Below are 26847 nucleotides of genomic sequence, written 5' to 3'. Positions count from 1 at the left end.
CCCTCCCTCCATCTTCTCCCTCTTCCCCTCCCCTAGTCCTCCGATGGGGGAGGGCCCTCTTCCCTTACCATTTGACTACAGCCTATCAGGTCTCATTAAGATAATATGCATCCTCTTCCTCTATGGCCCCCCTCTAGGCCTCCCTGCCAAGAGGAAGAACCAGAGTCCATATCACACATAGTCCCTGCTCTCCTTAACAGGGGATCCACATGGAGAATGAGCTGTCCATCAGCTACATCTGAACAGGGGGCCGAGCTTCTCTGCATGCATTGTCTTTGGTTGGTGCATCAGTTTGTGCAGAGTCCCCTGGGTCCAGATGTGTTGACTTTGATGGTCTCCTTGTGGAGCTCCTATGCCCTCTGGGTCCTTCTATCCCCTAACTCTTCCATACACTCTCAGGGATCTGACCAGAGTTTGGCTGTCTTAGCATCTGCTTTGATCCCCTGCTGGGTAGAGTCATTCAGAGGACATCTGTATGAGTTAATATTCACTTATAAGTGAATATATACCAGGCATGTCTCTCTGGGTGGTCTACCTTATTCAGGATGACCTTTTATAGTTCCATTCATTTGCCTGCAATTTTCACAATTTCTTTTTTCTTTTCTTCTCTTTTTTTTTCTTTTTGGTAGCTAAGTAGTATCCCATCATGTAAATGTTGATCTTAGAACCTGAGTTGTTGGTGTTCTGTTCAGGAAGTTGTTTCTTATGCCAGTGAGTTCAAGGCACTTCCCTAGTTTTTCTTCTAACAGGTTTAGTGTGTCTGGTTTTATGTTGAGGCTTTAATCCACTTGGACATTAATTTTGTGCAGGGTGATAAGTATGGATCCATTTGCATTTTTCTATATGTAGCCATCCAGTTAGACCAGCATCATTTGTTGGAGCTACTGTTTTCCATTGTATGGATTTGGCTTCTTTGTCAAAAACCAAGTATCTACAGGTGTGTGGGTTTATTTCTGGGTCTTTGATTAGATTGCATAGATCCACCTGTCTGTTTCTATGCCAGTACTATGCTGTTTTTATTACTATTGCTCTATAGGACCTCTTGAGATAGGGATAGAAATTCCTCCATATCTTTTATTGTACAGGATTGTTTTAGCTATTCTGGTGTAGTCTCAATTCTCTTATCCAATATATTTTATTACAACTTATTAACCGAGCGTACATCACTTATAACCCAATTAACCGAAACAATAGAAAAGAGGAGTAAAGAATACAACAGCAAAACCGTAAGGACATCAGTTCCGAAGAACGATTCTCCTGGCATACTCAGCACAGTTTCTTTTGCTGGAACTTGGAGTAACCAAAACCCAGAACCTCAGCAGGAGCCAGAGCCCCGAAACCTTCCCTCAAGTGATTTTCTTTAGGAGCATCTCGAAGTGGAGCAATGAACAGCCAAAACTACCGGAAGTCTCCAAAAAGCCCCACCTCCAGTTCTGGACTCATTTATATATCTCCTCCTAGAGTCTGTTCACGGGATCTTTTCATCTGGCAGCAATCAGGCTCCCACACGTGGAGGTGGCTGGTCTTCTAATGGATTAACTTCACCTGTTCTCTCACAAGACTGTTCACCATCCCACACTTGAGAAACAGGTTTATCTCTCCTTCATTCTGGCTTGTTAGGTTTTTCCATTGAAGCTGAGAATTGATTTTTCAAGGTCTGTATAGAATCGCATAGGTGTTTTAATAGGGATTGCAAAGAATCTAAAGATTGCTTTTGGTAAGATGGCCATTTTTACTACGTAGATCCTCCTGTTCCACAAGGATAAGAGGTCTTTCCACCTTCTAATATCTTCTTCAGTTTCCTTCTTGAGAAACTTCAAGTTTTTTCATACACGTTTTTTACTTGGTTGATTAGAGTAACACCAAGATACTTCATATAATTCGTGGCTATTGTAGTGGGTGTGCTTTCCCTAATTTCTTTCGCAGTCCATTTGTCTTTTGTATACAGGAGGGCTACTGTTTTGTTTTGTTTTTTCAGTTAATCTTGTATCCAGAAACTGTGCTGAAGGTGTTTGTCAGTTGTAGGAGTTCTTTGGTAGAATTTTTGGGTCACTTATGCATACGATCATATTATCTACCAATAGCAATATTTTACCTCTTTCTGATGTGGATCCCTTGAACTCCTTTTGTTGTCTTACTGCTCTACCTAGAACTTTAAGTACTATATTGAGGAGATATGGAGAGAATGGGCAGTTTGTCTAGTACCTGATTTCAGTGGAATTGCTTTAAGTTTCTCTCCATTTAGTTTGATGTTGGCTATCAGACGGCTGTATATAGACTTTACTATGTTTAGGTATATGCCTTGGACCCTTGATATCTCAAGGCTGTAAACATGAATGGGTGTTGGATCTTGTCAATGCTCTTTCAGCATCTAATGAGATGATTATGTGGTTTTTTTTCTCTCTGTTTTATGGTAGATTGATGAATTTCCATATATTGAACCACTCTCCAACCTGGAATGAAGCCTACTTGGTCCTGGTGAATGCTATCTTTGATGTATTCCTGGATTCAGTTTGTGAGTGTTTTAATTATAGTTGTATCAATGTTCACAAGAGAAATTGGTTTGAAATTGTCTTTCTTTACTGGGTCTTTGTGTGATTTAAGTATCAAGGTGACTTTGGTCTCACATAATGAGTTTGGTAATGTTCCTTGGATCTCTACTTTGTGGAATAGTTTGAAGACTATTGGTATTACCTCTTCTTTGAAGGTCTGGTAAGTTTTGTGCTAAAACCATCTGGCCCTGGGCAGTTTTTTGTTTTTGTTTGTTTTTGTTTTTGTTTGTTGTTGTTGTTTTGGTTGGGAGTCTTCTGATGACTGCCTCTATTTCAATAGGGGATATAGGACTATTCAGTTTCTTTACCTGATCTTGATTCAAATTTGTAAGTAGAATCTACCAATCAAACTGTCCATTTCATTTAGATTTTCAAATTTTGTGGTGTATAGGTTTTCGAAGTGAAATCTAATAATTCTTTGGATTTCTTCAGTGTCTGTTGTTATTTCTCTCTTCTTATTTCTGATTGTGTTGATTTGGATAGTGTCTGCTTTTTTAGTTAGTTTAGCTAAGGGTTTGTCTATCTTGTTGATTTCTCAAAGAACTACCTCTTTGGTTCATTGATTCTTTGAATTCTCTTGTTTCTAATTTATTGATTTCAGCCCTGAGTTTGGTTATTTCCAAGCATCTACTCCTTTTGGGTATGTCTGCTTATTTTTTTTTTTTTTTATTCTCAGGGCTTCCAAGGATGCCATTAAGTTGCTAAATGAGATGTTTTTAATCTCTTTATGAAGGCACCTAGTGCTATGAACTTTTTTCTAGCACTTCTTTCAAAGTGTCCCATAAATTTGAGAATGTTGTACCTTCTTTTTCATTGAATTTTAGGATTATTTATTTCTTCCTTGATCCAATTGTCATTGGGTAGAGAGTTGTTGAATTTCCATATGTGTGTAGACTTATTGTTATTTCTGTTGTTATTGGAGTCCAGCTTTAGCCCATGGTCTGACAGGTTACAAGGTATTATTTCAAACTTCTTGTATCTGTGGAAGCTTGCTTTGTGACCTCCTACATAATAATATTAGAGAAGGTTCTGGGGGTTGCTGAGAAAAAGGTATAATCTTTTGTGTTTGGGTGAATGGTTCTGTAGATATCTGTTAAGTTCATTTTTTCATGGCATCTGTCAGTGTCATTATTTATTGAATTAGCTTTAGAGTCTGTTTCATTAACCTACTCTTTGGGAAAAGGGTGGTGTTGTAGTTTCCCACTATCAATGTGTGGTTTAAGCTTTATTAATTTTTCTTTTACTTATGTGGGTGCCTTTGTATTTGGGACATAGATGTTCAGAATTGTGATGTCATCTTGGACAAGTTTTCCTTTGATGAGTATGAAGTGTCCTTCCTCATCTCTTTTGATTTATTTTGGTTGAAACTCTATTTTATTAGATATTAGAATAGCAACTCCAGCTTGCTTCTTGTGTCTATTTGCTTGGAAGACCTTCTTCCAGCCCTTTACTTTCAGGTAATGTCTATTGTTGTGGCTGAGGGTTTTTTTCCCCTGAAGGTAGCAGGAATGTTGGTTTCTGTTTATGCATCCAGTCTGTTAATCTGTGTCTTTTTATTGGAGAATTGAGACCATTGATGTTGAGAGATATAATAACCTGTGACTGTTAGGTCCTTTTATCTTGTTGTTGGCTATGGAACTGTGTTTGAGTGTTTGTTTGATTTTTGTTTTGCTGTAGTGAAGTTATCTATTTCCTGTGTTTTCCTGGGTATAGTTAGCCTCTTTGGGTTGAAGTTTTTCTTCAAGTATCTTCTGTAGGGCTGGATTTGTGGATAGATACTGTTTACATTTGGTTTTGTCATGGAATATCTTGTATTCTCCATCTATGGTTATTGAAAGGTTTGCTGGGTCTTGTCATCTGGCATCTGTGGTCTCTTAGGGATTGCAAGACATCTGCCCAGGCCCTTCTGCCTTTTACGGTTGCTGCATAAATGTCAGGTATGTTCTGTACATTTTGTGTTTCTGGTCTACTCTATCAGTGTTCTGTAGGCCTCTTGTATGTTTATATGCATCTCTTCCTTTAAACTGGGGAAATTTTCTTCTATCATTTTGTGCAAATATTTTCTGGGCCTTGGAGCCAGGCATCTTCTCTTTCCCGAATTCTTAGTATGTCTTTTCTTGGTGTCCTTGATTTCTTGGATGTTTTTGTCAGATTTTTTTTTTTATTTAACATTTCCTGTTATGGTTGCATCAAATTCTTCCATTGTACCTTGTACACCTGAGAGTCTTTTCTCTTTCTCTTATATTCTGTTGGTGATGTTTACCTCTGTTATTCCTGTTTCCTCTCCTAAGTTCCTAATTTTGCTCTTTCCAGGCTTTCCTGTTTTTGCTTTTGTTATTGTTTCCACTTTCATCTTCAGATCTTGAATTGTTTTATTGATTTCATTAATTTCCTATAATTTTCTATATTTCTTCCAGTGATTTCTTAATTTCATCTCTATAGGCCTCTCTCACGGCCTCTCTAAGGGCCTCAATCTGTTTGACTGTATCTTCTTGTATTTCTTTACATATTTTATTTGTTTTCTCCATTATCATCTTTATAAGGATAGATTTGAGATTACCTTCTTGAGTTTCAGTTGTGTTAGAGTATACAGGACCAGTTGTTTTGGAATAACTGGATTCCAGAGATGTCATATTTCTCTTTGCTTTTGTTGCTTGTGTTTTTATACTTGCCTTTATGCGTCTGCTGGTTCTGGCTTTGGGTGGTAGTTTCTGGCGCCCTTTACTGGCCATTGAGAAAGTTTGTAGGCTGATCTGGGGAGCCTTCCTTGGCCCTGCAGTGTGACCTAAGGTCAGATGTACTTATGTTCCACACCATGGCCTCTTCTCTGGGATAGCAGAGTCAAACACTGGTGCTTTGTGGTCCACATTTCAGTCTGAGACATGGAGTGCTGTGTGCTGTGTGCTGACATATGGAGCCTAAGTGCAAGCCTTCAGTGACCCAAAAACTTTTATGTGGATTAGATGGGTGACCCAAGGCTGGAGGTACCTGTGTTCCACACGGTGTGATCCCTTCTTACCTGGGAAAATCCAGCACTGGTGTTGTGGAGCTCACAGTTTGGTCCTTCAGTCACTGTGCTGTTACTTCTGTCCTGCTGTTCAGACACAGTAGGTGTTTGGCACTGTCATTTTGGATCTGGGTCCATAGAATTTTTGATATGAATGAAATGTGTACTTTATTCAACACATTTTCTTCATTTTTGGTATTATTTTTCTATTTTCTGCTTTTCACCATTCACAGGATGAGTCATGATTAAGTAAATTCCAAACATTAAGCTGTCCTCTTTCCCCTGGGAGAGGATGTACTAAGTGCTGAATTAGTAACGCTGCTGGGAGCATTCATGCACAAGTTTTTGTGTGACATATGCTTTCATTTCTCTAGTACAGAGGTGGGGTTACTGAATCACGTGATTCTTATGTGCACTGTTCGAGAATTGTCAGAATGTCCTCTACAGTATCTTTATTAATTTATGGTCCTACCAGCACTGCCCAAGAAGTTGCATTTATCCACAATACTTATTATTATCTGTTACACAGCATTTGAGCATCAGCTAGGATATTCCAGTTGCTGCGATAACAGACTTGTATTTACCTCTCATAGGGATCCAGTAATTAAGTAGTTGCAGCCTGTATTCTTAATTTCAGGTGTCCGTCCTGTAGTGTAATATGGGTTTTTTCCCCTAGAGCTTTATTGTCTAGGATTGATGCAGAGTTCCAACATTCAGGCTGCCCAGGAGTCTAATCTAGGATGTACTGGTGAAATAAAAATCTCAGGGGGAAATATTCTGATTTCTTCTATCATAAGTCAGTGATGGCTTTGGGGTTACTCTGGGACTTTCTGTATTGTGTCCAAGGCACCAGTGGTCATCAACAGGAGAGTTAGGCACTGTGATGGCTTGTATTGTCTGGAATTGCCTTAGAGACAAACTCAAATAGAATAAGTGAGGTGGCAAGATCCATGCTCAATGTGGGTGACACCATTGGACAGACTGGGTTTTCTGTTTACACACACACACACACACACACACACACACACACACACACGTGCGCATGCACACACACACACACACACACACACACACACACACACACACACACAGAGAGAGAGAGATGGAGAGAGACAGAGTGGCTGAATACAAGAACTTATCACTATCTTCTTCCTGATGGACCTAATGTGAAAGCCAGCCTCTTGCTGCTACTACCATGCCTTCTCTGTTGGATGTTATGTCTTTCATATCACACGGAATATATCCTTTAGCATTGTAATACAGGGGAAAAATAAAGTTTTTCTCTTACTCAGATCACTGCCAGATATATTGTCACAACAGGGTGGTCCACTAGTGCCGAGAGTTATTTTCCTTTCACATTGGAAGCTGTTAATGGCCTCTGGCTCTCTATATGAATTACTGGTAACATAAAGGCCCTGGCCTATCAGAGAAATGTGTACAATGTCTACTCATTTTCTCCACAAGCACAAATACTCTCTGGATCATCTGACACAACAAATGAAGTGTTGAACTCAGAAGGCAGAGGCAGGTAGATCACTTTGAGTTTGAGGCCAGCCTGATCCATAAAGGGAGTTCTGGACTGCCAAGTCTACACAGAGAATACTGTCTCAAAACAATGAAGAAGAAGAAGAAGAAGAAGAAGAAGAAGAAGAAGAAGAAGAAGAAGAAGAAGAAGAAGAAGAGGAGGAGGAGGAGGAGGAGGAGGAGGAGGAGGAGGAGGAGGAGGAGGAAGAGGAGGAGGGGGGGAGGAGGAGGAGGAGGAGGAGGAAGAAGAAGAAGAAGAAGAAGAAAAAGGAGGAGAAGGAGAAGAAGAAGGAGAAGAAGAAGAAGAAGGAGAAGAAGAAGAAGAAGAAGAAGAAGAAGAAGAAGAAGAAGAAAGAAAGAAAGAAAGAAAGAAAAGAGAAATGAAGTGTCTAAGTGTCTATTAGGTCATAAAAGCTTTAAAATGTTCAGTGTAATTGTTAGTTTCTATGTATAAATGTGAAACAACATATTTATGTTCTTTCCCATAGAAAACACCTTAATTTTGTTTTAAAGTATGCATATATGGATGTTTGTTTGCATGTTTATCTGTGTACCATGAGTGTGTAGTTCCTGAAAAGGCCAAAAGGTGGTCCCAGATCATCAGGTCCTACAGTTATGGATGTCTGTGAACTGTCTGTCATGCAGGTGCTGAGACTCAATAGAGTGACCTGAGTATATCAACCCCTCTAGGACAGGCCTCATGTCATATATTGGACTCCAATTTTTTTGTGCTTTTATTTGGTTACAGTTTGTTGGGTTTGGGGGAAGTATTTTTGCTTTTATTTTGTTTTCATGGTTTTTAGGAGGTTTTGTTGTATCAAGTTATTGCTTTCCATCACAAAATGATGTTCCCATTTAACATCTCCTCCAATACAGTTAAACTTTAGGCAGATCTGCACCACACTCTTCTCTTTAGCTGAAGCTGTGGCCAGTCAATAAACACCAAACAAGCTATGAGTGAAAGGAACAAGTAAAGCAAACTGGATTGTTGATTATGTTTTGGCTCTAGAAGAGCAAGGGGATGACACTAATTCAGAAATGCTAGAAAGCACTCGACAGACTCCTTGGAGATAAATGTGATAGGCAGGAGGCAACACAGAGGGGCCCAGGATGACCTCAGTATTACTACCAGCTAAGGATGGCTCTGAGCCTCTTGTCCTTCTGCCCCCCTAAGTGTGTGCTGTGACCATGCATACTCTGAAGATTTATTAGCCTTTGTTATGCCCAAACTTTTGAGTGGTAACATGAAGCATGAAGCCTTCACACAAATGTGTGCAAATAACACATACATACACACACACACACATACACACACGCAAACAAAAACAGAACTACCCTAGAAACCACTGCTTTATCAAATAAGTATTTTCAAAGAAGCATTTCAATTGTACAAAAAGAAAAACATCAACAACAATAAAAGGAAGTTTATTTGATAAAGCAGAAATTTTTATAAATACCCCAGGATAAGTTTTCCTCTGAGAGATGCAGCAAATGCTTTTTTTGGAAAAAGAAGCAAATTTAATGCACAGCTATTCTCTCAAATTTGCTTTTCATCTGTGCTTAAAATGATGACAAACTAAGTATCCTGCTTTCCTCCGCTTCCCTCAAAGTGTTACTATTTCTGAGAGAAGGGGGTTAGTTCAACAAGTTATTTCACTACAAATGCCAGTGGATCATGTGTGTTACCCTTCTCTTACTATTCTTGTGGTGTGAAATATAGTTTTTTCCTATTATTGTATTTCCTAAGCATATGTAATTGTGATACATTTTAAAAATGGAACTAAGTGGCTAAAAGTCAAAAAGTATTTTTATATTTTGTGAGGCATATAATTTGAATTTTAAAAAACGTTTTCTCCTCAAAATGTTGGGAACTGAATGGATTTGGTTTTGAATATATATATATATATATATGCTCAAGTTCTAATCCCTGTAATGTTCACAGTTAGAGACATGAACTTTGCTGGGAGGGAGCTCTCAAGGTGAGGTTGGAGGACTTATATAATCCCAGAGGCAGAACTTACATTGCCCTTCTTGCTCTCAGCCATGGGAAAACACAGTAGTTGGAATGTACATACTTAAGACAGAAGAGCCTTGGTATGGAGACACATAGCTCAGCGATTATGAGCACTTGCTGTTCTTGCAAAAGACCTAGGATTGATTCTTAGCAACCATATCAGGCAGCTCACAGCTGCCTATGACTCTTATTCCAAGGGATCCGACACCGTCTTCTACCATTGGTATGCACTGTATACAAGTGGGGGGGGGGCACACACAGTTAAGTAGGTATACACATTCACATGAATACAAATATACCTTAAAATTTAAAAAATAAAGAATATCTTTATCAGAGGCCAGCCCTGCTGGCACCCTGACCTTGGACTACCAACATCCAAACTGGAAAGTACATCTTTTTCTTGGCTCTTGTTAGAGAAGTCTGTGGAGTTTATGTGTTATAATATCTGGAATTAAGGTACTGGATTATGAAAAATAAAAATAAAAAGCATTTCTATGAGCTAAACCATGTTTGGAGATAGAGATTCTCAGATCAGGAACACAAATCTCAGGATGACGTTTCTTTTGCCATGACTTACTTCTTCTACACACATCTCACTGGTATCCCCCACCACAGCCAAGCCAGTCACATGAGAATACAACTACCACCACTCTTCTCTTACATAACTATCTAAGGACACTTCAACAACAAGATCATTAGTAATATTTACTGGTTCAAAACTATGTAGCAAAGATACCAAGGCAGTTCACTAGGAACCATTGCAAATACACCAAGAGATGCATTTTATTCACATTGTTTCATAGCTGACACTGCTTAAACGAGTGGCTTACAGTCAAATTCTAGACATTAGCTGGAGCTAAAAGTCTGCTTTCCCCTTTAATAGTAAGCTCCACAAGTGCTATTTGTCTCCTAAAATATAGAAAACTCAAATACTAATTCTTTATGTGTTTTTCATTGTTTTCAACAACCCTGAATCATTGTTACTATTTTTACTTTTTGAAAACAACTTACGACCTTTGAGTGGTAGCAACAATAGCGAACATTTAAAATGTGCACAACACATTCACTTCTCCAGGAAGAACAATGTTTAGAGTTGTCAGACCTTCAGAAACACAAAAACAAAACAAAATATTCTTGTTCTAATTTGGAGATTTGCTTTAGCTGCTGAATGCATTCCAGTTTTTGAGATTCTGAACACAGCTAGATAGCTGACCTTTTGCTGCGCTGTTAAGAATGTGGACATATGTTTCAGATAAAAATGACTGAAAGAAAATAAAAGTGATGTCACAGACAGAAAATTACCCTTCACTCTTCATTTAGGACTTGAGAGCATGCAAAGTTCATGCAAGTTAAGGGACTTTTCCACAATTCTTTAATAATGAAGCCAAGTCTAACCTTTGGTTTTCTTGATTACTTATTTGATAGTTTCTACATGATCATTGCACAAAATACATTATTGAGAGCAATGTGGAAACTAGTCCCTATGTCTCTATGAGTAAGAATCTGTCCAATCTGAATTACACATAAAGAGCTGTAAATTGACAAGAATTCTTCTTCCATAATATTCCATACTGCCGCTCAAGTTTATTAAGGGGCACTACATATTTTAGTATTTATTCATCCATTTAATATAGGCACATAAAGTGTCTGGGTCATATCAAGTCTTTCACTCTACTTGTACTTTTAGATGATAGGCCTGAATAGAAGATGGTTTAAGAAGGTCTCTCATTCGAAAACAATTGTTAACTTAGAAACCTGGGACCATAAGGAGTATAATCCATTCAGAAGATATAGTAGACAGTCAGTCTATAGGACAGCCTGTCTTTGACTACTGATAGCCATTCACTGAATAACTCCCTTTTTTAAGTAACTTAGTCAGCCTTTGACCTTAGCAACTCCTTTCTACAATGTTGACTAACAAAGGTGGAGGCCTAACACTCCAAAAAGTTCGCATCTCAGTCAGAACACCCTGGTGTGAAAATGAGGAGGTAGAACCTGGAGGTGCTTAAATTACAAGGAGCTGAAGGTCTCTGATGACTTAAAGGATGAAGAGTTTAAAGATTTCCATGTATTCCTGGTAGTGCTTGATTGACTGCTCTCATCAATAACATGCTAACGACCTCAAGAGAGAATCTTGACCTTAGGTACCCAGCTAAGTTGTTCCCAGATTTTATTAATAAACTTAACTAATTATGAGAAGACAAATATTTATTATCTTAACTTCACTAATAATGGGCTTATATAACGAGTAACAACTCAGAGCTTCGAAGGACAGAAAGTCCCCAAAGGATTGAAGTATACATTGGTAAGAGATGGGTCACAAAAGGCCGATGAATACTAATGAAAAGATTGCCCATTCATTATTGAGATAAATACCTATTAATCATAATGAAATAAAAATTTAGCCCACTAAGGTATCAGACATTGAAAGGCCCTCTAAAAATGCATTCCAGAGATTCTGAGCTTATAATATCTGTGTGATGCTTACAATGTCTAAGCCAATTTCCTAATTTGAAATATAATTACCAAGGCAATAGCATTAAAACATGGGGCCTGTAAAAGTTGCAGCCCTTCTGAAAGGCATTAGTTAACAGGAGAAGAGAATTCTGAGGGAGTCTGTTTGCCGTTTGATCACCAGAAAACACTAGAAGAGTAAGATCTATGAAAAACAGGACCACCACATGCTGGCGAGGATGAGGAGAAAGAGCAACACTCCTTCACTGCTGGTGGGGATGCAAACTTGTACAGCCACTTTGGAAATCTATCTGGCGCTTTCTCAGAAAACTGGAAATAGGGCTTCCTCAAGACCCAGCTATTCCACTCCTTGGAATACACCCAGAAGATGCTCCGCCACACAACAAGGACATATGCTCAACCATGTTCATAGCAGCCTTATTCATAATAGCCAGAACCTGGAAACAGCCTAAATGTCCCTCAGTTAAAGAATGGATAAAGAAACTGTGGCACGTTTACACTATGGAATACTACTCAGCTATTAAAAACAAGAAATTCCTTAAATTTGTGGACAAATGGATGGGGCTAGAAATGATCATAATGAGTGAGTTAACCTAGAAGCAGAAAGACTCACACAGTATATACTCACTTATAGTTGGGCACTAGCCCCAAAGGGATGTCCCATGAAAGTCTTCACTTACCAGGAGATTGGGATAGATATGAGGACATCCTACTGAGACTCTAGGTAAGAGTAGTATGGGAGAATGGGGAAATAGAAGGACCCAGAGGGTCCTAGAAACCTACAAGAAGAACAAATTGTGATGGGTGGATCGGGGCCCAGTGGTGTCTGCTCAAACTATTGCACTAACCAAGGACAATACAAGTAGTAAACATTGATCCCCTATTCTGATCGACCCAATGGACAGAACATTCTCCACAGTTATGTGGAGAGCAGGGACTGACTCTGACATGTACTCTGGTGCTCCATATATGACCACCTCCCCTTGGTGGGGAGGCCTGATGGCACTAAAAGAAAGAATAAGCAGGCTACCAAGATGAGACTTGATAGCCTATGACCATATAGTTGGGGAGGAGGTCCCCCTTGGTCTTAGACCTAGGGGAGGGGAATAGGATAAAAGTGGGAGGGAGGGAGGAATGGGAGGACACAAATGATAGGATAGCAATCGAGTTATAATCTGAATAAATTAATAAAATTAAAATTAAAATTAAAAAGAAAAAAGAAAAACAGGACCTGACAGTCATGGCATCTGCTGAGACTTTGACCAAGGTTCCTTGACTCCAGATCACTAACCTGAGGAGCTTTTGGCAACTTACTGGTACTAGGAGGAGGAGATTCAGATTCATCTAACTGTGTGGTACCCCGTACATTGACCTTGCTCCCAGTGGGAGGCCACACAACCAATGGTATATGAGTAGCAGAAAGTATGTGAGTGGAAAACAGAAAAGAGGACACAGAGTTGGGTGGGTAGGCAAAGAGGGAAGTGTCTCTCTGAACTTAAGATGATTCTGTATGCTTGCAATTGTATTTATGGGTTGATTTGTATTTTAAATGTTATTTTAAAAGGATATTAAACTATAGTAGGAAACTGATGTGTACACCGTCTGTCTTGCTAACCTTTTTATTGTTGTTTTATGGGGTTTTTTGTTTTATTTTGAGACACACTTTCGCTGCATATCCTTGGCTATCCTGGAATTTATTATGTAGACCAGGTTAGCTTCACACTCACAAGAGATCCGACAGCCTCTGTCTCTCAAGTGTTGGAATTAAGGATGTGTCCCATCATGGCCAGAATTAGCTTTTTAAATAAATATTTAAAAACCCACACAAAATCAAATTTTTCTCTGGATTCAAACTTGCTTAACAACTGTAAAAAGAAGATAAACAAAAAAATTAAAAATGAAGTATTTTTATGTTTATAAGTAGCAATAGCTAGTTATGAAAGAGTGAATAAATCAGATAGGTGAGCTGAAAGGGACAGTATAATATTTTAACTTACCGTTTTACATAAAATCAGTATTTATTTTCAAAATTAATACTCTCAATTCTTCTTGCAGGCTGTGTATAAATTTTGAGACAGGTGGTAAAGAGATGTGCATAACCTTTCCTAAATCAGTAAAAGCCAAGAATAAAACTAGACTTCAGAATAGCTGGACTCTTTTAAAAAAAATACTGCTGGTAGTGTTTATAATAAATGGTACCTTTAAAAATCTCTGTATCAGCAGAGAAATTTTATAACATAAATTGTTCACTTAACTTTAACTGCTACGGATTTTGGCAGACAATAAAATTAAACGGTAGGTGATCACCAGAATGTACGACATCCTTCAGTATACCACTGGGCTCCTAATATATTTTAAGAGAAGAAATCTCCTGCTAGGTTCTTAGCCTGTCATTAGGACTGCGAAGCCATAATACTGTCTATTCTAATTGCTGTGGGGCGGGGGGGAGAAAAAGAGAAGCTGTACATTACCTTGAGCTAGAATGTTTGGTTATTTATTTAAAGATATTTTAATTTTTATGCTATGTGTGTGGACGTTTTCCCTGCTGAACGTCTGGGTACTGTGCGTGTGCACTGCCCACGGAGGCCAGAAAACGGCATCAGAACACCTTGAACTTGAGTTTAGATGTTTGTTAGTTAGCCTGTGGGTGCCGGAAACTAAATCTAATTATTCTTTAAGATCAAAAAGTGCTCTTAGTAGCTAAGTCATCTCTCCAGTCTCCAACTTTAATTAATTTTAAAGCGCAGTGTCTATTGGTTTTAATCATGTGCATATGCACGAGCTGTGTGCAGGTTTGTATATGTGTGAGTACAGTGCCCTCAGAGGTCAGGAAAGGATATTGGATAACTTGGAGCTGGAGCTGCAGGCAATTCTGAGCCTACTGTGTGAATGCTGGCCTGTGAACTTAGGCACTCTGCAAGTGCTCTTAACCTTGGAGCCATCCACCCAGCCACAAATTTTTATTTTTTAAGTGAGAATGTGTATCAACAGATGTTAGGTGAGTTTAAATACCAGGAACCCACACAGTGGAAGGAGAGAATCAAATTGTCCTTTGACCTCCACACATGCACTAGGGCACATTAACAACCCCCACCCCTACTTCACACATGCTTCACGCACACACACACACACACACACTCACATGTGCACACACACACATACACACATACACAATTAAATAAATTTAATAAAACCTTTTTATTTGATTTTTTACCTGACAAATGACTCTTACATGGAAACTTGGCGATATAACTTTGTTAGCTGTGAATACTCCCAACTGCTCATGAATCCATGTGAGAAAGAGTGACAGGGAAGACATTTTTGGGAAAAAAAAAAGTTAAGGACACTGACAATTAAGTTCTGGTTCTGGTGACATCTATTAATCAGGAAGAGAAATTCATTATGATTTACATACCAGACACAAGTAATAATCTCCCTGAAACCAAAGGAAGGAGGAATCCAAGGGGCATACTAACTCAGTTTACTTGCTAACCTCAATGACCTTGAGCTTCAAATTCAGTTTTACAGATGATCATATTAAAAGTTTTACCAGCTCACATCAATACGCAAATACACTTTCCTATATTATACATAAAAATCTCTTTAAAAAGTAAAATTAATTTCCATTTCAGCTAAAGGCTATGAATACATAAAATATACTTGGAACAACAGAAGGGAATTATCCTATAAATTTCACGAATCTGATTTTTCAAGATGAAATGATAAGAAAAGTACTTCTGGTAGATATAATCTGCATCATTAAAAATGTACACAATGTGCTAGTTCATAAAATATTTTACTATATTTCTCTTATAAGAAAACTTAATTGTTGGATTTCTCAGTAGATAGAGGTCTAGCCCAGAGCCTCCCTCCAACTGTGATATGACATAATGGTGTATGTTAGCTAGAGGGAGGTTGAATTATTGATCTCATCAGTACTCCAGTTTGCCAGGAAAAGCTACTACTACTCCAGACCCCAGAATATTTGATCCCCACTGGGCTTATATACTTTCCTCAATAGCTAAATAAGAACCATGCTTTTATTAGACATTAGTTTATGCTGTCACAGAGTGTATGTTAGTGGATTGGATACCCTCTCCAAATGAGAGAACCTATGCATGGTACATTAAATCTTGTTAATAGTAATAATAACAACAACAACAACAATAACAACAACAACAATAAACAACATGCCAGAGGGTGTGTTCAGTCTAGAAGGGAACTAACTATTCTGATTAGCCAAGTTGACATAACATCAAACTGTCCTCTAAATATGACCACAGACAATTGCTACCATTGACTTTAGTTAGACAAAGTTCTCTTTTTACCAAAACAGTGAATACAGATACTCATGGAAGCACGAAGTGCTGAGAATAACTGATCATGAGTGCTCATCCCTAAACAAGACATGTCTGCCATCCCCTCTGAGGCTCAGGGAACCTTGTGACATGAATGTTGAGAGCTGGAAGACAGGAAGAAGGGCTGTAAAATGCCACCTCTGGCCAAGACACACCATCTCCATTCCACGGCTTGTGAGTACCAGCCTGGACCAACACGTTAACAGACCTTGTCTATAATCAAGCACGAACAGAGGAAGGGCTCAGGGGCTCTGCCCTCGCTGATAAACTGCTTGTACTGACAGATGCAGGGGGTAGAGAAATTAATGCCTTTACTTGTGTACACACTGATGACTCCAGTAAGAGTTCGTGGGTACTTAAAGCCACCATACAAAGGGCTTTAATCAAATACATTGCAGAATAAACCAAAAATAATAAACCTTGGAAATGACCAAAAAGAACTGAGGCTGTAACTTTCTGCTATAGGCTGTGTTTCTAATTGGCCACGGGTAGAGGTTGCTCTTTTGTTTCTGTAATAGCTCTCGGTTGGTAAGAATCAATCTGTTCTCTGTGTCCTTTCACTAGTTGGCGGTCATCTTCTCTTGCTTCACATTACTACCCTTCCCTTCCATAACACATCTCCTTCTTGTGATGATGTGTCATCGGTCGGTATGATGCAGAACACAGTTTTCATAGTGGCTTACAGGCCAAGTAATTGCCTTCCTCATGCTGAAAGCCAAGGCCAGGATGCATAAATTACATTCTGCTAACATAAGGCTCAGAGAGTGGAATAAAGTGTAAGTAAAACATAATCAGGTATACTGCCGAATTTATTCTAGTGGTAGAAATATCTGGGAAATGGCATTAAATGACTATACCATCTGTAAGGTTCAGTCTCATGGTGCCATCAAAGGTTCAGCCTGGGCTGGAACTGAACTTCCATCAGAAGCACAGGCTGTCTTTGACCTTGATGCCATATCGAGCATTTTGGGTGGGTTGATTATTTGTTCACTTGTTCTTCAGCTTTCACAAGAGTTTGCTGCCTAATTTAACCATCAGTACTTTTTTAGCCTTTCAACTAAGAACCACATGCTTCATGATTGAAATTTTTAATTATATATTCTGATTCAATTTACTTGTACTCTATAAAAGGGTCATGAATAACATACAACTTTGTCCTTTCCTAGGTAGAAGTGTATGAAAGTCGGGTGAGAACCAGAGGTTACTAACTTCCCTTTCTAGGTGGGGCCTTGTTTTCTTTAAGAGCATCAGAATTAGGACAGAGTCAAAGAAGATGCAAGACCTCAAAGCCACCTTCATATTCATGGTGGTAAAGAGCAGATGTCCATCTTTCTGTTCCCTGACACATCCTCTTCCTTTTACCCCACACCAGTTTATCTCTTCTATCTTTAATCCTCTTTCCTTTGGCACTATCTTCAAAGTCCTATTTCACATCTTCCACATAAGGAAATGTTTCAGTGACTGCCTATGCCTTTCTGGAATCCACCTTAAACCTTTCATTTCCTTTTTTGACTGTAAAATTTCTACTAATGCATCAGAAACTGTCCTTTCTACTCATAGGATGTTATTGACAAGGAAATTGTATATCAGTCAATGAACTATAGCCAAAATGTCAGAAAAATATTTTTTACTGCACAGTGTATATGGGGTACTTCGGTATTTGTGGACACAACTGAGAATCACCTGGAAAGAGAGCCCCCAATAAAGAATTGTTTACATTATGTTGGCCTATGGGCAAGCATGCTAGGTATTTTTCTTATCGAGTGAATTGAGGTAAGAACTCCCATGCCAAATGTGGGCATTCCTACTTCAGGGGCTGGGCCCAGAGTGGGTACAAGGAGAGAGTGAGCTAAGCACTAACATGTTTGCATTAGTTCATTGCTCTCTGCTCTTGTAACCCAGTCCTTGCAGAAGAGATAGTTTTATATTAGTTATTCCATTTAGCAGCAAGTTCTTTACTTCATCTCATTACCTAAGGGTCCCAGCCCATGAGGGATAAAAGTCCTTCAAGGAAATGACTGACATGTAACTTCCACCTGGAAGATACCTGGTTCTCTAGGTTAGCCATGTGATCAATAGAAGCAAGCCTCTTATAAGACACCCTCAGTACCTGTGAAATAAGCTGTGAGATTCAGGCTAGAAGGAAGAAAAGAAAGTATGTAATCCACAAATTCTGTCTCAGGCTGTTTCAAGGTAGAGGGAACTGACAACGGTGGTCTCTGAGTTTTAAATCCTGGTTGCTGTCACTCATGGGGATTTGCTGAGTGTTATTGAAATCGGGTTCAATGGAATCTTTCAACAGATGTGTTTCATTGATGGCTCTTGTAAGTAATTGAATACACAAAAGTCATGATCTCTTGTCCAAAAGCTGACTGAGGAACCTTTTAAAAGGCTGACCTGAGCTTTCTGGAAGTGGCTAATATCTAACTCTGGACAATAATGAATAACTTCCTTAATCTCTCCTCTGGCCTGGCCTTTGACAGAGCCGACTGTGAGATTATATCTTCTTAATTATGTTATGCTACATCACAAGGTGGTCTTATTAAAAAAAAACCCGCTATATTTTAACATTAGAAAGGGACTCGATGATCAAGTATGCAGTGAATCCATTGGAGAAAGATTAGGTAAATCAACTCTGGTACCTGCCTTTAGGGATGGAGCAATGTAGCAAGAGCAACCCATCCTATTAATTCAATGGTCAGCATAAACAATTCTAGCTGCTATTTAGGTTGTTATGAAGAAAACTCAACAGAGTTTTTCACATGTGACTTCAACCTTTCAAGTGTCTCTGTTGTCTTTAGGGATGTGTATAACCGTATAATTCCCCAGGGTTCTAAAAAGGAAGTGCTCCCAGGCATGTATTTTCCTTCTCCTCCTCCCTTGCTTTTATTTTTCTTGGGTCTCATTATCATGGGCTAGATGCCACTGTAGACAAAGCTAATACTAATTAGTTTCCAGCTTCCACCTTCAAGTGCTGAGACCACAGTTGTGCACCATCAGGCCTTGTTCAGGTGCTGCTTGCACTGAATCCAGGAATCTGTTCATGATCCCTATAGACTCTACCTGCAGTTTGGGAGTCATCAGTCATTGGATGAATGTATCATTACTTACAATAAACACCAGTTTTCAGCAGCAAGGGCAGTCAGGATGTGTTGTTCAAGGTCATTTATGTGTGGGTTCGGTTTTCATCTCTCTTTCTGGCTGACAGTAAAACTAGGTAGGGTTTGATGGTCTGCAACAGCAGATGCTTTTAAACTTGCTGATCCTTGACTTTGATAGAGCTAGTGACCACAGGAAAATACACTCTTGATGTTCTCTCCTGCAGTAGGTCTCTCCCTAATGTCATAAGAAAGAACTAAAGCCAGCGTTGATTGTGTAACCTCATATTGCAGTCTCGCAGGTTACTTAAAAAAACAAAAACAAAACAAAACAAAACCAACTATTCCAGGCCAGGTGTTTTGGTACTCACCTTTAATATCAGCACTTTGAAGGAAGAGGCAAGAGGCTCTCTATGAGTTCAAAGCCAACCTGGTCTACGTAGCAAGGTCTAGGACAGCCAGGACTACCTGGAGAGACCCTGTCTCAAACAGCAACAATAACAACAACAAACTAATTCAATGCACCTCCAGAAGAGATGCCTAAGAGGTGGAGGAGCTCAGCATTCGGGTAGAATTCTGGGAACATAAAGGATTTCATCTGAAGATTCGAATGCTATGCCTCAGTTGGCAAAATGTAGCTCTCCAGATATTGATATTTCACTTAAAGCCAACCACTAACATGTGGAGACAATGGGAATTGCTCAGCTGAAGGACGGACACCTTGTGTTCTAATGTGAAGAAAACACTTAGAACTGTGGTTCGCACTCTGTGGGTTACAACTCCTTTGGGAGTTCTAACGGACCTTTCACAGGGGTCACCTAAGACCATCAGAAAACAGATATTTAAACTGCAACATATAACAGGAATGAAATGGCTACAAAAATAATTATATGGTTGTGGGTCACCACAACATGATTCTGTGTTGAAGGGTTGCAGGGTTAGGAAGACTTTAAAGGCCATAAACTACTGAAAACCTGCCAATGAGCCATAAATTCTGATTAAAAGACAATGACACCATGTTCCAAGACCTCTATGGGTGACTGAGACAAGACAGCTTAGGCTTCATTATTCACAAAGATACTTAGGTACACTTTCTAAAGAGTAGGAGGTCTCAGGAATAAAGACAATTCACAGGAAATCCCCATTAAGTGATTTTGAGGAAGCTGGCCTAAGCCCTGAGAACTAGCTAAAAGAAAATGAAACAAAGAAAAAACAAGCCACATTATTAGTATTCTTTTGTTAAAATGTGAACTAAGAAGGCACACAACACAAAACATGGCATTTCTAATTATATAATTTGATAATTATTTAAATGATAAGCCCAAGCTATAACCCAGGGGTGAGCAAAGATGAACATTTTCCGCCAGTCAGTAGTGGAGGACAGAAAAGTTGAAAGTATTTTTTACGGACAATCTCTCCACGGGAGAGAGAAAGCACACAGTCTTCAGCTGTGGTTAAGATCAAACTGATCTAATTACGTTTTCCATTTAATTGATTGCACTGAATTCCCTTTTGTGAGGGATGCTTTTGAGAAATTTCAAGGAAAGCTGCTCGGAGAAAAGTTTAAATAAATTAGACTTATTTTTACAAAGAGGAAAACAGAAGCATACTTCAAGGATACACCCAAAGCTTGTCTGAGGAAGACCAAAATGATTAACTAGGAATCATAAATTCTGCTGTTATTTAACAACAAGATTCACTTTGTACAGAATAGCCCAGAAATATTTTATACATCTCATATTTGAAATGTAAGACACAATTCCAATGGGATATTTTAACTAACGCCATTTTACAACTAAATAGAGGAAAAGGCTTGGGGTCTTGTTTGTCGCTCTTCTGCTTGTGAAAATGCCACAGTGTGCATTAGCAATTTAGTACAGCCATTAATAACCACAGATGGATTACCAAGAATGTATTGCAGTTTCGGAGCAATTTTGCTTCACATTTTCTGATGTAGAGTGACTGCCAAACAGTTCTGAACACTGTAGGAATTCACCCTCACTTCTCCCCATGTGTCTGGCAGATGTGCTCACTGCTTATGGAGTCTAAAACTGCAGAATTGGCACCCCATATAGATGTTACAGTCACAGAGCCTGCAGGTGAGACTGGCCTAATACAATCACAAACCTGAGCCCCTAGCAGGGTACAGCAGTCCTGGTTGACTTTAGCTATTCCACCCCAAAGGAAATTTTCACTTGGATAAAATGAAAATGCTACACACATTTCCCTTTGTATTTAAAATGCCATTTTCAGAAGGTGGAAAAGAGAACTTACTAACTTAGCAGATCTTAGTTTCCACCAAGTCAAAAGCTAAGATGTTATCAGACAGTATATTGGGCCTAGAGAAAGGCTTCCGCCATCTTCCTGTAACTGCCTTTTTCTGATGAGCCCACCTATGTATTCTAAACTTGCCTTGATTTATGAATTTCTTTGTACTATAAAACATCATAAAACTGCTTCCACATTGCATCATGGAATTTGGGGCCAGATAAATGCATATACCTAGGCCCTAGTTACTCAAAATGCCTCCAGAATGAATTCTTATTCCCTTAAAAAAGTGAGAAAGTGGGAGGGAGGGAGGAATGGGAGGATACAAGGGATGGGATAACAATTGAGATGTAATATGAATAAATTAATAAAATATATATAAAAAATGAAAATAAATTTTAAAAAGTGGAAACAGATAACAAGTACTTGATTTGAACCAATAAAGGACCACTTCAAGGTGGTACAGGAGCTATTAAATGGCTAAAACACAATCAACTCCCAAAGTGGGTACACTCAATTCCACAAAATGGAAGGACCAACTAATATGTTCCCAATTCTTTCTGTTTGTTTTGAGTCAGGATCTTGACATGCCGGCCTAGTCTGAGTGCTGGGATTACAGGAATGTAACGCCATAAGGGTGTGCTTGATTTGCTAAATTAGTAACTTTGAGGAGTGGGTGTGGAAATATCAGTTTCATATCAAGAACTATAGATGTGTCGTTACCACCTTACCTCATAACTTTACAATGCTTTAGAAATGTGCTTAAAAAAATGAAAAGAGAAATGATACCTTTCCCTCAAATGATCTCAAGAAATAGCTTCAAGAGGTAAAATGAGAGCAGGTGTTTCATTGTCATCACTGTTGTCCTGTTTTAAATATCATCCACCATGGCTGGAGAGGTGGCTCAGCAGTTAAGAGCCTGGGCTACTCTTGCAGAGGACCTGGGTTTAATGATCAGCACCCACATAGTGGGCCATACTGTCTAGAATGCCAGTTCCAAGGGATCTGGTAACCTCTTTGGTCTCAGAAGGCATATATACATAAGGTGCATGAACAATACATCCAAACATATAAAATAAAATGAACAAAAAAATTAAAATGTTGTCCACTCCTCCCTCTCAAAAACAATATGAATTTTTTTCATAGTTAACATGCCTTACACATCTCTTAAGGGACAGTGATTTAAATATGGAATCTAAATACTGCAGGAATCCCAGTCCCAATGTCACTCTACGGTCAAGAGGCAGCATATGAGAGGTTTTTTACAAATTCTCAGGGGTTTCAAACTCACAGAGGGGGTTCACAAGAAGGAGTTCTGCCATAATGATTTATGAAAAATTGTTGATTGTCATCCTTGTTCACAACTCTATGTGAATTCTGACATTTCCATGGATTTCTTGAAGAAATGTTAATAGTATTTCAAAGAAAAATATCATTATACTGAGTGACTCAAAGCATTCTCTGCCCAATTTTATAAAATAGTAACTTGAGTACTACAACCAAAACAGTCCTGTATTATATATTTCTTAAACAATGAAAGAAGAATATGGGCAGGAATAGAGTGCTATTTTCCATAGAATTGCAGATTAAAGGTAGACAGCACATCTCTGTATAAATAGGAAAAACCTGCTATAGTTAAATAACAAGAAAGCCAAGGGTACCAATAATATAACCAAACGAAAGGCTGCAGGCTCTCGCATGCTTAACCCCATGCTGGCCTAATTATGGCTCCAAACATCTCTAAGATTAATAAACACACACACAAGTGGCTAAGGCCTGGGAATAATGCATGTATTTAAAAAGACCTTTTTCTCAATGAATATACTTAGTTCCCTGGGATAAGTTTCAAGTCACATAACAACACGACACCAAACACCAATTAGATGGCAGAGTGATGTGCTATGAGGGAATCAAGTGGCACAGACTGAGGCCCCCTTATTTTCCTGTGTGTGGATCTTCGCTGGCTAAGCAGATCTAAACATGAGGTACTGTGTAGTTGCCCTTGCGGACAGAGACTCACCGGTGCTTGTAAGAAAGTTGACATTCTTCATCACACCATCCGTGTAAGCTCCTGGCTCGTAACTATCCATTTCGCCTGTGACGACGTGAGCTACTCTTGCAGCCCGTCCTCTGATGGCACCCGCAGCTCGGTCTAAATTATCAGCATCCTGATCCCTCAAGGCTATAATGCACTTGTTGACATCTTCCAGGATGTGGCTTTCTGTAAAGACACAGATCAAGTTACTTGCGAGCATGCGTTTTGATCACACAAATGCAGCATATTGCAACAATACTGGTATTTTACTTCAGGCACACTTTTATGTACTGAGAGTACTGAGAATTAATTATGAAGTAAAGTTACAGACATTTGGGTTTTTACTTTATTCCTTTACTTATTAGTAGTAACATCTATAACATGTAAGGCTTCTTATTGATCATAAAGGTTCAAGGTTTGGGGGAATGGCTCAGCTGGTAAAGACCCACTCACTACCTGGGCATTGTGACTATATACGTAACCATAGAACTATTGTTGGAGACACAGACAGGGAGAACCCAGAGTGTTTCTAGCGAGCCAGTCTAGCAAAAACCAGTAAGCTCTAAGGTGGACAGTGATAAAGTATTGAACACTATCTTCTGGCCTGTTCATGCCCATAAATGGATGTACACCTACACAAACACACACACACACACCTATGCACACACACACACCTATGCACACACACACACCTCTATACACACACACCCCTACACATACACCTACACACACACACATACACACACACACATACACACACAGATGCGCGCGAGCGCACACACACACACACAGAAGGGAGAGGAAGGGAGAGGGAGAGAGGAAAAAGATGTTGCTTGGTTTGGGGAAACACTTTTCCAATTCTAGCACTCGGGAGGCTGAGCCATGTAGTATGGGCGTTCACACCAGCTGTCTTTACACAGAGAATTAAAGGCAGCATAGCGAAGCTGTCTTAAACCACCAATGGGGATAAAAGACAGAAAACTATACTGATTATGTGCTGCCTTAGGTGCTAGTCTTAGGGGCAAGTGCAAATTGAAAGCATTTTTTTACATTTATAGGAAACTATATAATTATAGAAGATTTAATTCTGAATAAAAGCAGTATTATATAATAGCACAAATTTAAAACTACCATCTTTGATATGTATATGAAAGAATAAAACCATGGAGTTTCACTTAGCTAGCAGGTAATAAAATATGGCAACTACAATATTTTAAAATTATTATTCCTATGTATGTGAGTGGGTGGGTAGGTGCATATACATTTAGGTGCCTGCAGAGTCCAGGAAAGGGCATTGATCCTCTGGAGTTAGAGACTGGTATAAGCCACCTCAAGTGGATACTGGGAACTCTGAATTTTAAGCAAGCATTCTTAGTCATTGGCCATCTCAACAGTTCCTCAACCTAAAATCTTTTTGTTATAAAACAACAGTTTATTAAGTCTGTGAATGCGCGCATGTGCACATGTGCACACACACACAAACACACACACACACACACACACACACACACACACACACACACACACACATACACGTTGGTGCAAACCAATGCCAGAGAAAGTTGCCTAATCTGAAATAGATCTGCAGAACTTTTCTTCTTTCATTCTTGGCAGAAACAGAATGTCAAGACACATATTTCTCTACAAAGTGATTAGCATCTCAAATAAAAGTAAGGTGATAATCTGAGAATATATGTGTAATATCAACAAATATAAACAATTATCATTTTTGTTTCTTGTTTTAGTTCTTGTTGGTGGAGTTTGGCTTTTGAAACAGGTTCTCACTCTACAGCCCTGAGTGGCCCTGAACTCTCCATTCTATTGTCTCAACTTTCTAAGTGCTGGGATAATAGCAATTCATTACCATTGCACATGATATTTTGTTGAAGAAATTAAAATAATATCAAAACAACTAGTTATTTAGCTTCAGGCTTTATTACACGAATCTCCACTCAAGATAATTAAAATCTCTATTATTTATCAACGTACACAAAGACAGTTATAACAAAAAAAAATTCAGTATTCTATAACATTTTGTTAACACTTCTTCTTCTTGTTTCTTATGGAAGAAGATGTAAGTTAATCATAGTCATATTTTTCTATTATTAGATACTTAAACAATGAAAAAAGATTATAGGTACGAATAGAATGGTATTCCCCATCGAACTTCAAATTAAAGGTAGCCAGCAAGTCTCTGGGTATGTAGGACAAGCCTACTATTGTTGAATAATTAGAATAAAACTATCATATAATACTATCAGTAATATAATATATACATATGTATATATATTATTCCTGAATCTAACCTTCTCTATATATTTAGAGATGACCAATTAATATGGATTAAACAATTAATATGCTCTTCCTTGGAGAAGACTATTTCTCCCACTCTCAGCAATCTTTAGTTGCCTATAAATCTTTGCATAGGGTGGTGGCCTCATGGGCTTTCCTCCAAGGACAGTGACACATCTAGGGCGTCCTCATTCAGCCCATGTTTGGGTAGTCATGTTAGTAAGATGGCATGGGTGTGAGTTCTGACATCACTAGGAGACAACAGTCTCACAGAAAACTCCTTGATCCTCTGGCTCTTACAATATTTCTGCCTCCTCTTCCACAATGTTCCTTTATGTGCGGGAGTTATTTTGCAAAGGTATCCACTGAGCCTGGGTTCCACAACTCTGCATGTTGATTGGTTGTGGTTTTCTGTAAGTTTCATTGACGAGAAGTAAGGGCTGTACTTATATCTAAGGTTGTTAGAACAGATACTTAGAATGTAGTTAAGAGATTCTGCTGGTCTAGTAAAGTGGTGAGTTTCTGTTTTTTCCAAGTTCCATGACTCTAGCAGTCTGGGTAGCTGTCAAGTTTCCCAGTGCTGGGTATGATGTTCCTCCTCTTGAATATGTCTTCAGTGCAATTAGAGAGCAGTTGGTTCTCCAATTGTTTAGGTCTTTGATCATCTTGGAGGTTTTGTTTTGTGTTTTGTTTTGTTTAATGTATGCAAGGTGGTGGATACGGTTTAAATTCATTCACTTACACGTGGTGGTCATCCAGTGTCCCCAGCAACTATTTCCTCTCCCCACCCCCAATCCTGATTGTTTTGACATCTTTGTTAAATGTTAAGTAGCTGAAGCTACGCATACCCATGTTTGAGTCTCCGATTTTGTTCCACCGGTCTGCATGCCTCTTTTGGTTGCCAGTACCACACAGTTATTGTTACTATGGCTTTGCAATATATCTTAAAATTTGGAGTGGTAATCCCTTCAGCATTCTACTTTTTGGTCAGGATTGTTTGGGCTTTCTGAGGTCTTTCGTGTTTCCATTCAAATTTTTGGATAGGTTTTTCTATTTCTGTGAAAAAGGAGATGAGGATTTTGATTGGGCTAGCATTGAATCTATAAATAGCTGTTGACAAAATGACCCTTTTCACAATATTAATTCTACCAATCCAGGCATATGCATATATTTCCAACTTCTACTGCCTTTATCTTTTTCTTGTGAGGTAAAAAGATTTCATTT

General features: G+C 38.8%; 1 protein-coding gene across 6 annotated transcripts in view; it reads right to left on the bottom strand.

The window, feature by feature from the left end:
- The window catches only part of CTNNA3 (catenin alpha 3), a 1390227-nt gene that overhangs the window by 318067 nt on the left and 1045313 nt on the right, over window positions 1-26847 (bottom strand). For all 6 annotated transcript variants that reach the window (XM_084751942.1, XM_084751940.1, XM_084751941.1 and 3 more), the window contains one exon: window positions 23317-23517. In XM_084751942.1, coding sequence (XP_084608068.1) covers window positions 23317-23517 — 201 coding nt within the window. The remainder of the gene's footprint in view (window positions 1-23316; window positions 23518-26847) is intronic.

This window comes from Acomys minous (genome assembly GCF_964271855.1).
Source record: "Acomys minous genome assembly, chromosome: 13".
NCBI classification, from domain to species: domain Eukaryota; kingdom Metazoa; phylum Chordata; class Mammalia; order Rodentia; family Muridae; genus Acomys; species Acomys minous.
This window is presented reverse-complemented; position numbering and strand designations above follow the sequence as displayed.